The sequence below is a fragment of the Odocoileus virginianus genome, chromosome 21 (assembly GCF_023699985.2).
Source record: "Odocoileus virginianus isolate 20LAN1187 ecotype Illinois chromosome 21, Ovbor_1.2, whole genome shotgun sequence".
Taxonomy (NCBI): Eukaryota; Metazoa; Chordata; class Mammalia; order Artiodactyla; family Cervidae; genus Odocoileus; species Odocoileus virginianus.
This window is the reverse complement of record NC_069694.1, coordinates 7,806,525-7,822,377: the sequence shown is the minus strand read 5'-3', so window position 1 is coordinate 7,822,377 and position 15,853 is coordinate 7,806,525. Positions and strand designations below refer to the sequence as shown.

The 15,853-nt window shown below is 36.8% G+C and overlaps 1 protein-coding gene across 5 annotated transcripts in view; it reads left to right on the top strand.

Moving 5' to 3' along the window:
* KLHL5 (kelch like family member 5) overlaps positions 1-15,853 on the top strand; it is an 83,756-nt gene that overhangs the window by 29,066 nt on the left and 38,837 nt on the right. For 4 of the 5 annotated variants that reach the window (XM_070452023.1, XM_070452022.1, XM_070452024.1 and 1 more), the window contains 4 exons: positions 6,655-6,837; positions 9,798-9,934; positions 10,434-10,630; positions 15,528-15,740. In XM_070452023.1, coding sequence (XP_070308124.1) covers positions 6,655-6,837; positions 9,798-9,934; positions 10,434-10,630; positions 15,528-15,740 — 730 coding nt within the window. Of the gene's footprint in view, positions 1-146; positions 212-6,654; positions 6,838-9,797; positions 9,935-10,433; positions 10,631-15,527; positions 15,741-15,853 lie in introns of those variants that run through there. The other variant, XM_070452025.1, reaches the window with a different exon arrangement.

Sequence of the window (15,853 nt, the reverse complement as noted above, 5' to 3'; positions counted from 1 at the left end):
GCCCTTCTGGGGTGTGAACTATCTTAACTCTCAGCAGCATTGCGTGAGAGCGCCCCCTGGGCCTTCTCCTTCACACTGGCTATTGCTTGAGACGCTTTGGTTCTTATATAAACAACGTTTAACTCTCTTCACTACAGATATTCTGGCCACAGGACCAGCAGAGAACGCCTTAAATTCAAAAATGCATCTCTTGAGAAGGGAAGAGGTGAAGGTATTCTTTTTCTTGGCCTCTTGTCGTTTCTCTGTGTGCACCTCGCCTTGTCCTCACCTTAAAAGAAATGACCCCAATTCCTCTTCCTCGTTACTCATCTCAACTCGCAGGGTTTCAGTAATCAGGTCTCATCTGTTACTTGTTGCCTTTCCAGACACTAGCCCGTACTGATCTTTCCTTTCTGTGTATTCTGATCCCAGTTACATTCCAATCGGGAATGTACAAGATGATTTGTTGGAGGAATGGTAAAATATGGATAATTGGAATGTATTTATTTACATTTTATCTTTTAAATCTCTATTTTTTGTTTTATAATATAAGTAATTGTATGATGATATATGTCTATCTTTTATAAACTCAAATGTCTATATATTGGGGCACATGCTTAAAAGTATACTGTAAAAGATATGCATAAAAATTCTTTTAGAGACTGCTAGCCTATACTAAGCAATTTACATTCCTATTTTACATTTGTGACTTTGAATATGTGCAAAAGATGCCAAAAGATTCATGACATAGCCATTTTCACTTTGGCAAAGGCATGAATTCTGAATGCCAAAAGCTGAGGCAGGTGGCTAGGAGTAAATCACTTATCTAGGGAGTGAGCCAGACAGACCATGAATAGAGTTTCAATGCAGCTTTGTTTTCTACTCAAAATCATATAGTGTATAATCCTTGGGAAGTGATTTTTGAAACTTCTTTTGAAAAAATTACTCCATTAAGAAAGCCTAATGCAAGTACTTCCCTAGAGGTCCACTGACAAAGACTCAGAGCTCTCAATACAGGGGGCCCAGTTTCCATCCCTGGTCAGGGAACTAGATCCCACATGCCACAACTAAAATTCCTGCATGCTACAAGTAAGACCCAGCACAGCAGATAAATAAATACAAAGAAAAGAAAAGAATGCTTAATGCAAGTTCTGGTGATGAAAGTGAAGAAATCTAAATAATTTGTAATAAAGAGGTAGTTTTGGCCATAGTGCATACTGTGTGCACACATGTGAAATCTGAAGAACTGCAAGTGATTATTGTTGCTATTTACTTTTTTTCTAATTCATAAAACTCAGTTCCTCAAATTCCAAGTCCCTTCACTGAAAAAGAAAATCATATCTTCTTTGCATCCCCACAGTTTTAAGAACCGGTGCAGTGCTTCCTCTTAAATAGTTGGTGACTTGATTTGTTTGATACTTGCCTCTTTTCTATGTTTAGGCATTTTTCTGACTTACAAATTCATTGCCTGCTGCAGAGGGATGGTAAGCTAGAAATTAAATGTTTCCCTGTGACCTGGAAATATCCAGCAATGTAGAGTTCATTATTCTGTATTGAATGTCTGTTACAAAAGATTTGAGTGATCTCATGATGCAGTTCTTTGAAATATGACTTACCATCTTAGTAACATCAAAGAAATAAAACTAAGCGGAAATGTTAGATATTTTCCTCTGTTGCTATGCAGAGATCAAGTAGAACTCACAGACAGATGTGTTTTAAATGCTCCATAAATAGCCTATTCCCAGATGTTTATATTATGGGTTAGGATGTCTACTGGGTGTGTTAAGTCAGTTCAGTCGCTCAGTCATGTCTGACTGTTTGCAACCCCATGCACTGCAGCACACCAGGCTTCCCTGTTCATCACCAGCTCCCGGAGCCTACTCAAACTCCTGTCCATCGCATGTCAGTGATGCCATCCAATCATCTCATCCTCTGTCGTCCCCTTTTCCTCCCGCCTTCAATCTTTCCCAGCATTAGGGTCTTCTCCAGTGAGTTGGTTCTTCTCATCAGGTGGCCAGAGTATTGGAGTTTCAGCTTCAGCTTCAGCATTCCTTCCAATGAATATTCAGGACTGATTTCCTTTAGGATTGACTGGTTGGATCTCCTTGCAGTCCAAGGGACTCTCAAGAGTCTTCTCCAACATCACAGTTCAAAAGCATCAATTCTTTGGCACTCAGCTTTCTTTAAAGGTCATTTTAATTAGGAATTAGGAAATTTAGTTGCAAAAATTAATAATGCTAGGAGTCATTTTTTAAGAAGACAACCAAATGAGCAACAGTGTGTAAGACAGAAGACTGAGATTACAGGTCTTTCCATTGGCCTTTGAAAAGCGAGGCTCTACTACAGGAGTTGATTTACCTTGATTGTATACTTATTCTATGCTAGGGCCATGCAATCATTACTTCATTTAATAATCTTCCCATGAAGGATCCTCTAAGAGAGAGTATTATGTATTACTTATCTGTATTGCTGTTGGAAATAAAACTTAAGTTAAATACTTGTCCAGATACATGGTGAGAGAGTCAAGTCAGCACTATGCATTAGGAAGCAATTTCTGCAATGACAGAAATGTCCTGTATCTGCGCGGTCCAGTCTGGCAGCCACTAGCCCCATGGGGCTACTTGAGCATTTGAAATATGATTGGTTCAACTAAATAAGTGAATTTTTATTTTCATTAAAATAGCCACATGGGGCTAGTAGCTACTCTATTGAATAGCACAGCTCTAGAATCTTCCTAAAATATTCTTAATCATACACCATACCTCTCCAGTTCACGCCTCCAAACCAAAGCACATAATAGGAAATAGCAGTAATAGTAGTAATACTGACACTATAAACTACACAGAGCCACAGTATTAAATACATTTGATTAACCAGAGATAGAGACGTTATCTCTACACGTAGATGCCGAAGAGACTCCTTTTCTCTTATACCTAGCTAAGGGGCAGTAACAGAGTAGTAGACTTTGTCTAAGATCTTTAATTCTAGTGTCTTCTTGTTAAATTATTCTCATTCATTTTCTACTATCATTCTCCCTTCAAACCTTTAGTCTTTGTACTCACTGTTGCTTAGGGCAGAGGTTAGCAAAAATTTCCATTCCTTTGTGAGTGGTTTGACCAACGTTCTGAATGCCTTCAGGTCCTGGCTTTGTATCCAGCTGCCTATATGTCCTTGGTTGATCGCTTTGTGCTGTTCTGGGCCTCAAAATTTTCTCATCTGCAGAGTAAGGGGGTTGAATTAAATGACCACATAGGTTCTTTCTAGATACAAAGATTCTGTATATAATGGTTCTGATGGCTAGGGTTCTACAGTTGTATCGATATGCAGTAAATTCTTTTATAAGTAAATTCTTACATTATTAAAATTGTATGTACAAAACCCCAAATTTCCTCAAACAAGAAATGTTGGAAAGCTGTGCAGCTTTTCACGTGTGATTAGCTCTGTTTCTCTTTCTTTCATGTTCCTTTTGTGAATGGATGGCTTCAGTCTTCCACAGACACAAATCAGAAGCCTGTACTTCTTTTGGTCCTTCATCTGAAGCAGTGGAAATGATTGCTATACGCAAAAATCTCTGAGTTAATTGTTGCATTGAAATAACATGTTCACCACGTCATTGAAATGGCATGTTTAACACCCGATAGCAAATGAAGCCTTGAAAGCAAATTAAGTTAGAAATGTTATTTTAGAAGCACAAATAGTTGTTTGTTAATGTGTATGTATTCAAATAATTTTAATGTTTGCCATTATGCTCATTTTGAAAATAACAGATATTAAGTTCTACTAGTTCATTTAAAATATTGAAAGAAATTCAGTTTACACGTTTGAAGTATCTGTTACGTATATAAGTGTTTTGAATCTGTACATTCATCACGTGCTGACTTGTATAATGTATGCATCTCTTCTCTGAAGTGTATCAGTGGCCTTTAATCCAGGATGTGTTAGGATCACCTGTAGGACTTTAAAAAATATGATGTTCAGGTCTCACTTCAGACCTGCTGAATCAGTCGTAAGGAATGAGGCCTTGAACACAAAAGCTGAAATGCTTTCCAGATTATCTTGATTCATGTCTCAGATTGAAGAACTAAATACCTTGAAAGTTCTTGACAAGAAAAGAGATGGGCCCTTTATTAATTGGACTTATACCAACATCAAAGCTAGCCTGTTATAACTTAGTGATGTTAGTATTATAAAGTTCTGTTGTTCTTTCCGAATTAAACATTAACGTGTGTTTTGATGATGCCAATTCATCACTGAAAAAACACTCAGCTAATTCATTGTCCAGTCATTACTGAGAATTTATTATAAAGTATAAGAAATGTGACGCAAAATATAGGAGCACCCCCCCCAACTTTACTTCATGTGTTCTTATTCTTCAAAGAATTTGGGCTTTTTTTTTTTTTTTAAGAAGTTGAATATTTTATTATTAAATCGTTTATTCTCCTGCAAGGCTGTTGCTTCACTGTATAAAAATAGCACCAGCAAACACAGTATATTGCAAAGTTAAGACAGTAATATTCTTCACTGGACACTATACAACTAACAAACTTTTCTCCACTGCCAGTTATTTCTAGTGGGAAGATCATTTTGACCCAAATCCAAGGATAGCTGTAAGCAAGTTACAATGTCATATAAGGTATAAGATAACCATGTTATCCTTGAATTACATAATTTTTGTAATTAGTTTTATCAGAGATAATTTCAGGAATTATAAAGCAGATGTTCAGAAACTCCCCTGGCAGTCCAGTGGTTAAGATTCCACACTCCACGGAAGGGGGTCAGAGCTAAGACCCCACATGCCACGGTCTGCTGTCACACACACACACACACACACACAATTAGGTATTCTAATCTTCCCTCATCCTTAGATCACTGGTCCTCATCATCATTTGTCAGTATTTTGACAATAGAAAACTACATTTTATTGAGAAATGTTTTAAATCTTCAAGTTGGTATTCATCCAAGTCAACTATTTGTTTTTGCTTAGGTTACATTTTACCCTAGATTTTTAAATAGTTTCTAATTCTCATTTATTTATATAGGCAACATACAGTTATACAATACTCAATATGTTTTTATACTAATGATCTTAAATGTAAAGTTGAGTATTTTATACTAGGTTTCCCAAGTCATTACACCAATAATATTCATAGTGTGCAATGTATACTTTCTAGATAATCTATACTTTGCTTCTATTATCATTATTCACAGCTATCCTCTAAGAACATTCTTTAGGACCCATATTTGTATGGCACTGAAACTGCGATGGGCTGGGAGGCTTTAGGTAGAGATATTTATTATTCATGGCCCTGCTAACTTTCAAAACTGATACATCTGAATCAACATGAGAGTTCTTACAAGTAGAATCTGTGTATATAGTCCTAGTTATAAACACTTGTGTATATTTTGCCTCTTCCTCCATGTAAGTCCTTGGTGCTCATGGTTAGAGAAAGAAAGAATGGGAGATACACACCTGCTCTTGGCCACTTGAGCTGGGAGGTGACATAGTCCATTTCCACTATAAGACCACACCCATCTGCAAGAAAGGCTGGGAAATGCAGTCCAGCTATATTCTCAGGAGAAAAAGGGTTTTGGTGAATACACAGATTTCTCTGCAACGGCCCTATTTCTGCCATGATCAAACTCTCTGACTTTTGGCAAAGCAGTTAATCTCCTTGGCTTCAGTTCCCTTTATTATAAAAAAGTCAAAGACTTTGACAAGGTTATTAGATATTTACATTAAGAAAGTTCTCTTAAGATATAGAGAGGCTTGATTCAACAAAGTATTTATCAGAATCATAATATCCTTAAAAGTAGATCTGATGAGAAATGAGAACTAAGTTATGGCCCAGTTGGTGGTTTTGTGGTTAATTGCATAACCATGGGATGTTGATTACTTGATTCAGGTAGTCTTGGAGAAGGGATCTTAGGGGGAGGGGGAAAAGGGATTTCATTAGGATTTCATTCTTAGTCTCAATCTTTTCACTTTTTCCATCAATAAATCATAATGAAAATATTGAACTCATACTCTTCACATTATAATTTGGAAATTTCAAATAATTTTTAGATACTATCCAAAATTCTTTGGATTAGATCATCAAATTCTTTTAATTTGTAATCTAAGTTATAGGTTACGCAGGCTTTTGAAGACTGACCAGAAAATCAAATGAATTATGTACAATACTGTCTTTATGATCATATATTTTGTATTGTAAACAGTTGTCTTACAAATGAACTGTGAAACATAACCCATTTTTACATAAAGGATGGCTTGGATTTATATCTGCAAAATAGTTTAATTGCTTTCCTGCCTTCAAAAAGTGATCTCTTACACCCTTCAATATAATGTCGGAGCTATAGCTGTCAGTATGAATATAGTTTGGCACTTCTTCAGCAGAGATGTCATATTGACCAGAGAAGAGACCTCAAGGACAGGCAAAGAATATGTGTTATATAGCTGTTAGCTAGAAGGTACCATGTTTACTAACAATGTTTGTAAGACACACAGCCGATTTGCTCTATCATTGATTTTAAAAGGAAAAATGATAGATGAGTACACATTAATATTGACTGGTATCATTACTTCTGTCACATTTGAAGGCTTTAAAAGGACTTAATAGGAAAGATATTTTTAATGTGTTCATAACGTTTCAAAACATGTGGTCTCTTTCTTCTCAGGACTTCCAATAGCAGTCAGACGTTGTCATCCTGCCATACTATGGAGCCATGTTCGTCAGATGAATTCTTCCAAGCCCTTAATCATGCTGAACAAACATTCAAAAAGATGGAAAACTATTTGAGACACAAACAGTTATGTGATGTAATTTTAGTTGCTGGTGATCGCAGAATACCAGCTCACAGGTAATTGTTTTATAAATTTCTATATGTGTGAATTACTTCCTTGATCATTTAGTAGTGTATGTTGAGGTAACTTGTTTTAGCTGATTATTCAGTGGAGTGTCTTGGTAAAGGGATATATTTCATGGACTTTCTGCAAAGAAAACAGTGCATGTGAAATTATTACACACTGCGTGCTCAGTCGCTTTACTTGTGTCTGACTCTTGGTGACCATATATGGACTGCGGTCCACCAGGTGCCAGTCCATGAGATTCTACAGGCAGGAATACTGGAGTGAATTGCCATGCCCTCCTCCAGGGGATCTTCCCGACCCAGGGATTGAACCTGCGTCTCTTAAGTCTCCTGCACTGAGGCAGGTTTTTTGTTGTTTTTTTTTTTAACCGCTTAGTGCCGCCTGGGAAGCCCTATTACACATTAAATGACCCCAAAAGTGTTACTTTCCCTCTGTAGAACCATACCAGCTTGAAGTCTGTCAGTATCATTTGGTATAGCTTTCATCTACTATTTAAGCTGCACCCCACCTAATTTTATCTGTTGTATAACTTTCGGTAAGCTCAGTGGAAATTGAAGTGGTGATCGTTTAGAAACAAACTGGTAGAATGGAGCGGCGAAACTGTTGACTTTTAAAATAGCCAACTCTATCCCAACTTCTTGGAGGAGGAAATGGCAACCCACTCCAGTAGTCTTGCCTGGAAATTCCACAGACAGAGGCTCCTGTCAGTCTGCAGTCTATGGGGCTGCGAGGAGTTGGACATGGCTGAGCGACTGAGCAGCCACGCACATCCCAGACCTCCAGAAAATACGAAAGGCGGTAGTGCTAGGGAATAAAAGCATTTAACAGTAACGAAGTATTACTTTTTTTTTTAAGTATTTTTGTTGTAGAAAAGGAAATGGAAGTGTGTTTCATAAAGAACAATTTTTCTCCTAATAATTTCATATTTAATTGTTCAGTGTTAATCACCATTATGATCCCAGAGGGTTTTTTTTTTTAATACCATTCAAAACTAATTAACAGTGTGTCCCAAAAGTTTTGTTAAACCTTCCAAAGTGAAAGTAAAATTAGGAAGCATGGGCTTCGTCTGATAGTCTTTAATGCCTGAGTCAGCATAAATTTATTGAGATGCCACTTTATGTTGTGACCAAAAGTCCATGTTGTGAGTGTGGGTTTATTAGAGATATTTCAACTAGAGTTTCTAGAGGCATTTCCAATTTTCTGTTTCCAAAACAGAACTCAATACCTTACCTGCAACACCTGTGTAAGACACCATCATCTCACTTAGGTTACTCATACAAGAAATTCCTAACCCATCTCCCTGTTTTCACTCTTTTCCCCTACATTCTGTTTCCTACACAGCTGCCTGAGTGACCCAGTAAAATGGCACTCAGACGTGGTTGCTCCTCTGATCAAACTTCCTAATGCTTCCTCTTGCAGCATGAAACCCCGTGTCTTCCCCACGGCTTCTGTGACCGAGCCTGCGGTTACTTCTTGACCATGCTGCCCACCGTTTTACTCACGCTGCTTCAGCCGCTCTCACCCCCTCGTTGTTCCCTGCGTGTGGAAGGCATGCCGCTTCTGCCTTTTGATCTTTGCCCTGGCTACTCTTCTGCCTGAATGCTGTTCGCAAATACCTGTATAACTAATTCCTGCAGCTCCTTAAACTTTTATTTCAAGTGCTCACCTTCCAGTGAGACCCCCTATTTAAACCGACTTCCCCTTTCCCCTTACCCTACATTTTCCCCCATGGCAGTTATCACTTCTTGCCATCATTTAGAATTTACTTCTGCTGTGTATTGTTTGTCTTCTTGTAGACTGTGACTCCATAAAAGAAGGGATCTTTTGTCTAGTTTTCACAGCAGAATATCTCAAAGTATCTAGATCTCTTTGCAACCACATGGACTATATCCCACCAGGCTCCTCTGTTCATGGATTCTCCTGACAAGAATATTGGAGTATGTAGCCATTTCCTCCTCCAGGGGATCTTTCCAACCCAGGGATCAAACCTGAATCTCCAACATCTCCAGCATTGGCAGGCGGGTTCTTTACCACTAGTGCCACCACTTAAAATCTATTTTTGCATATATGTGACTATCAGTAAATTTGGACAGAGACATACCTATTATATAATAATGTATTATTATAAAAAGATACAAAATATACTTTTGTATTGTGGTAGCAAAGATACTAAATTTTATGACAAAATATAAACATTATAGTATACCCTCATTTAGAAATCATAAAAGTTAACAATAACCGGCTAAAACCAGTGTCAGATGTCTCCCATGTATTTACGACTTGTATAATTAAAAAAAAAACAAACCTTAGGTTGTTTTAAAAAACGAGAAGCTGCAGAACCTTTACATTTTTTTTCCTGCATTTTATATATCATTAGTTTAAATAATATAACGGCTTTTTTTCAGGATGATAAAAAGGGATATTTGAGTAGTGAATGAGTAAATCATTTACACCAGCAGAAGACTTTCAGTAATGGAAATCTATTATTCATAGGAAAAGACCAGAAGTTAGGGAGCTTGGGATCACGGTGTACACACTGCCGTATTTAAGACGGATAGCCAACAAGGACGTACTGTCTAGCACATGGGACTCTGCTGGATGTTACCTGGCCGCCTGGACGGGAGGGGAGTTTAGGGGAGAATGGATACATGTATATGTATGGTTGAGTCCCCTTGCTATTAGCTGAAAACTCTCACAGCGTTGTTAACCAGCTGTACCCCAATACAAAATTAAAATTTAAAAAGACCCAAAAGGAAAAAACAAAGGAAGAGACTAGAGCATAAAGCAATTTATCAAACTTAAAATGCGTTTCTTAGTACCGAACACTTTCTATGGGTAACAAAAGTTTCTTTAAAAATAGAAGGAAAGGGAGGAAAGGAAGCAAAGTGTTGAGTCCTGAACATCGGCTTTGATGTTGGCACTGACTGTTTTTCCTCTGATGTGTTCTTAGGTTGGTGCTCTCCTCTGTCTCAGATTATTTTGCTGCCATGTTTACTAGTGATGTCAGGGAAGCAAGACAAGAAGAAATAAAAATGGAAGGGGTAGAACCAAATTCCCTATGGTCCTTGATTCAATATGCATATACAGGTAATACATCTGAAAATATGAATTTAAAACCTCTTAGATTTAAGTTGTATTATTAGATTTCAGATTTCTGTCTTTATTAAGCCTACCACAGTTAACAGTTCCACTGTTATAATCGCCACCCTTGGTGGTACCTCTATAGGTAAAATCTCTATATTAGAACCTTTAAAGTGGTTATTATAATTAAGCTTTTGAATGATATTTTTACATGGTAATGTAATAATTTGATGAATTATATGAGGTTTTTCAATTTTTGCATTATTACTAATCATTCTTTGAAAATTCTGGAAACAAGCCATTCATTTTTTATTTTAGTAGAAGTCACAAAGCACTAGTAGCTTATTTTTCACATTTAGTACTTTTTTTCTTTTTGGAATGTCTTAAATCATCTATCTAGAATGCATGTAATGAGTTCTTAGAATTATTATTGTTTGCATCAATTACCTTATAAACCAAAGTTAACATAGTTCCGTAGTTAATGGAATTTCTTTTTATCATTAAGGCCGCCTGGAATTAAAAGAAGATAATATTGAGTGCCTGTTATCTACAGCTTGCCTTCTTCAGCTTTCACAGGTTGTAGAAGCATGCTGTAAGTTTTTAATGAAACAGCTCCACCCATCCAACTGTCTTGGAATCCGTTCTTTTGCTGATGCTCAAGGCTGTACAGATTTGCATAAAGTGGCTCACAATTACACCATGGTATGTATTTTTCAGAAAGCAGGAAGGCACGTGTTGCCTTATTCTTTGTTGCTGCAGGCTCATCTGCATGTTGCTGTTTTCCCATGGCTCTGCTGTGGGTCTTGAGGTTCGGGTTCACTGCCTGGTGTCTCATATTCTCATTGAGGTCTGAGGGAAAAACCCCAAGTAATATTTCTCCTGGATTTATAAGGCAGGCCTTAAATTATCACGGCCACTAGAAGCAGAGCAGTATTTTAGAACTGTTTCATTCAAGATCTTCAATCTGCTACTTTTAAAAGCAGATTCCCCCTAGACAATTTACCTTTAGCGTATGAATGAATTTCAGAAATTATCCCCTACTCTCTGATGGAAGTTGGTGACAGCGATAGTGTATTGGTGCAGTACTAGTACAGAATATACGAGGATGGAAGGGGAGACTGTTTATTAAGGATGAATCTGACTATATGTAAGAAGCATCTTTAGCTACCTAGAAGGATGTTCCTATCGATGGTAGCAAATGCTGAAAATAAATCCCAGGGAGTTCTGATTCAGAAGGCTAGAGGATGATGGATATAAGTTGATCCAGGACAGCAAGAAAATCAGGGCATGCTGAGAGCATGCTCTTAGGAACAGCCTCCACCATCAAATAGCAGAGGGATTTGGGCAGCCGAGGTGTGTGGATTTTTAAGGAGTGACCCTTTTGCCACGCGTGGGTTTTCATACCTGGGTAGTGATTAAAGATTTTTGCTTTAAATGCTTCATTTAGGGCAGTACAGCTTCTGAGAGAGGAAAGAACGTGAATATTCACATACACAAACGTTGTTATCCATTTACTGATTTTGTCAACATTTAAGAGATATGTTTTTGTCTAACCTGTCTTCCATTCCCCATCTTCCCATTGAGTTGGTTCGTATGTGAAAGGATTGACCAGTACTTTAGGAATCTTGCACTAGAGAAATAGAAATTGGGAAAAAATTACAAGAACAGATGTCTGTAACTATTGGGAAGATTAATTCTACCTATTTCATAGGCTTAAGCAAGGATTAAGTGAGTTAATAGAAGTTCAGCACTTAAAATGGTGATCAGTACACAGTACCAGTAAAACAGTGATTGATGCACAGTGTCAACCTGGTCATTGAATGACACCATCATCATCATCATCATTATTTAGATTTATTCTGTTCCACATAGTAGAGATCTATGTGAGTGAGCAAAAGCCCTCAGGCAAAAGCACAGCTCTTATGGATGTGATTCTCCCTGTGGTGTAAACTGTTCCTGGGAAGTGTTTCTAGTTTATGTCGTCAAACTTCTTCACCTGAAAAAAGAGATTGTGTGACAGGGCATTGCTGTACAGACCTAGCATGGTATCAGGTTAATGTCTTATCAGTTAAGTCCTTTGAAATATTCTCCCCCTCCCACTCCAGTCTTTATCCTTCCTTGTGGATTTCTCACTTTAACTTTTACACCTCAAGTTCAAATGCTTTTTGGAATAAGATGCGCATAGGTAAAGTAAAGCTGGATTTTTTTTCTTCATAATCAGTTCATAGTTTAAGTAATATCTCTTACCTACGAAGGAGCTTTATTCACATGCAAACATTTGTATGCATTTAGGTCGTTCTTATTGTTGACAGTAGAGGCATAATTGCTGCCTGAAGGCTTAGATATAAGTTAAATCTAAATTAGCTTGTGTGTATAAAGCTATATTTATAGCCAGTTAGTTGTGATAGTTTTTTTCCTCAAGGCCATTATTTGACTTTATTCAGTTTCAACAGATACATAAAATTGAATCCTAATAAAAAGTAATTTAGAGACAGATTGTGTGATTTGAATTGTTGCTATGGGAACTGAATGAAAATGTATAGCAAAAATTCAATCTTCAATTTAAATAAATCCCTCAGTAACTTCATTTGCTTAAAAACTGTTCCAAAGGGGGAAAGAGCATAGTGCTAGCAAGTGTTTAGTAGCATGATAGCTGTTTATATCATAAAATGGATTTAAAATATGAAGTAAGCACAGTGCCACAGAATGAAATCAGTTGTCACAATTAGCAAATGGTGCATATACTTGGGATGTTCATTCATCCTGCATGAATACAAGTAGGAAGGGATGAGAAGTTCCTTCTTGTAGTCTTGAAATATGGAAACTTTTGTTCTTGTTTTGACTGCCACTGAACATGACGTGAAACACATCGTTTAACATCTACCTAAAAGTCCAAGACTGGTTATATCATTACAGATATTTAATGTCATTATGGAATAAATACAAACATTAGATTTTTGCAGTTTTAAATTTGGTTTCTTGACCTAGAAAAACTATTTAAAACTTTGAATTTTGCTAAAATACCTGATTCAAAACCAAATTAATAATTTTGAAAAGCACTTTGTGTTTAACCTTGAGTTCAGTAGTATTTCCATAACGTGTTGAAAAACTCTTATTTTCACTTAATACAGATTATACCAGAATGGAATGGGCATTGTTCTGAAATAGATATATCAACAAATAAACTATTAAATGAATATTTGTATAATCTTTTTCTCACTGATGAAATGCAGTTAATACCATTTGAAAGTATGGCAATAGTTACTTCAGTGTTGTATAACTGTTGACTGTACTATACACTATACTTGTGAACAATTAGAAATGTGTATTATTTTGATTTCTTCAGAATCTCATTTAATATTAAATAATAAATATCTTTCTATTTATCTGTGTGACCTTTGTCCCTAAAGTTTTTGATGCCTAAATAATAGCCAATTGAGTTACAACCCCCTAGAGCTGAAGATTTAGGCTGTTTCTCTCTTTTTTTTTTAATATTATAGGTAACAGTACAGAGAAGCATCAGCTTTTTTCCCCCCTCTTGTGAATTATTTCCCAAGGATTAAGCTACTCATGGGATAGCTAGGAGTTGAGAGCTTCAACATTTTTATAGCTCTTGCTATGTGTTATGAAATCATTTTATAATGTCAGTATACAGTTGAGTAGAACAATTTGTTTGAAGCCATTTCAGCCCTGAGGTTTTATTAAAATATATCTCTGAAAAATGATAATCAGTCATTTTAAAATAGGTTCATTTGGGCATCTTTAACAAATCATGATGAATTGAAGCTATTGAATATTGTTAATTATTCATGTATGGTTTTCCTCTTAAGAATTTGTACGAAAGGAATGAAATGTCAACCCAAGATATATCTTTGATCAGTACCTAACTTGGGTTACTAGAGGCTATATGGAAAATATAATTCTCATCTTAATATAGAGGATGATTTTTGATAGTCCTTATCTCTAGCTCTAATTTAAATAGCTTAAGCTATTTTTAAACAGCTCTAATTTAATCAGCCTTAGCTTTTTTACTAAAACTCTGAGCTGAGACAGCCATAGTGCATTAAGAAGCATAAGAAAAACATTAAGGGAGAATACTTACAGTGTTTGCATTTATATTATAACTATATAAACAGCCCATGCATTAAGACTTGTATACCAGAAGACTATTTTCCTTCTCTTTAGATTGTTTAGCATAGTAGCTTAGTAAAAGTTATTACTGCTGTTTCACACCTAAGGACATTTTTATCTCCCATCTCAAATTACAAAGAGCATGATTCAAGAATGTGACCAGAACTGAGTCATCTTCAGTCTAAGATCCTGGAGTCCCAGTACATTCTAGGTCAACATTTTTGTTTTGGCTCTGAAATCTCTAGGGGGCTCCAGGGAGCTCCAGTTCTTTATGTCTCAGCACAGAAAGAATTCAGTGAGAGGCCAGTTCTGGAGCAGATATCACACTTCCATCATAACTGCCCCTCAGTATTGAGCAGGAGAGTTTTCCTGTCCCTGCATGGACAGGTGGGACTGTCGTGGCACTGTGGAAATAGTATTTCAGGTCCCAGTACAATGAGGGTCTTTCACTTTGAAATGTCACCTTTCCATAAAATACTGTTGTTTTTTACGTGTGCAGAGAGCATGTCCTAGGGGGTCATTAACTTACTGAGCTCGCTGGGCAGGATGTGGGTCTCAGGCCACCATTGTTTTATTGTTGGGGAGCATGTCTCATGCTTCTGTCTTATTGTTTTGTGGCTAAGCAAGGCTGCTTGGTTTTGTGGTTAAGCAAACCTGCTTTCTTGAGTGATCATTAACTTCCAGGAGTCTCCTGTACTTTTTTTCTCTACTTACCGTCCCCTGGGGCAATTAACTATTCAGCCGCCTATGTTGTCCCTTTACTCCATCCCTATCAGCTGCTTTTTCCTCTGAGAGCAAAAGAACTTTGTACATAGATCAGGTTCGATGAGATTGAAGTTTTCGCATCAGACCTAAAATCCTTCGTGGTCTTACAGATAATATTCAAACACTTTGGAAGGCTGTTTTGGGTCTAGGACAGCTCTAAGGACACAGGCTCTCGCCAGGCAGAGTCTGAGAAGACTTCCGTGGTCCAGAATGGCCTTGGAAAATGTAACCACCCTAGAAGCCATTTCTGGGCAAGAGAAATACTTCACTCTTACCCAGGTATTTGGCTCCCCTGTTGGCCAAATTCTTCAGCAACCACAAATCTGAACGAACTTTTGATGTTGGAGTATCATATAAAGTGTCTTCTTTCATTTTTTCTATCTTCCTTTGAAAGACTTGCCAAAACTATTCCCTAACTTGAGGAAAGCAATACCTAAAAGTCCTAAATTTATTTTTTAAATTGTGATATGTGATATATCACTTTAATCCTGTGTATACAGAGAAATGAGAATTTTAATAACAATTACAGTTTAAATGTTATTTTCTACTGTTTTTTCCCCCCTTTTAAGCAACAATACATTGTTAGAAAGGGCTAAAGTATAAACTGTGTTTTGGCATCTAATTAAGAAATGTTTAGTTTCTTTTAAACTGTGATGGAAAGAAGAAACAGTATTGTTTATATGCTCTTTTTTTTTTCCTCCAGGAAAATTTCATGGAAGTGATTCGAAACCAGGAATTTGTATTATTACCAGCTAGTGAAATTGCAAAGCTCTTAGCCAGTGATGACATGAACATTCCTAATGAGGAGACAATATTGAACGCACTTCTTACTTGGGTTCGTCATGATTTGGATCAGAGACGGAAAGATCTCAGTAAACTTTTGGCTTATATTAGGCTACCTCTTCTTGCACCACAGGTAAACTATTTTTAATTGTTTAAAATCAATGCCATAATTTCAACAACTTTGAGTAGACACCATTCCACACATCCAGAGTTCAACAAGACGTGGATTGAAAATTCTTTTAAATC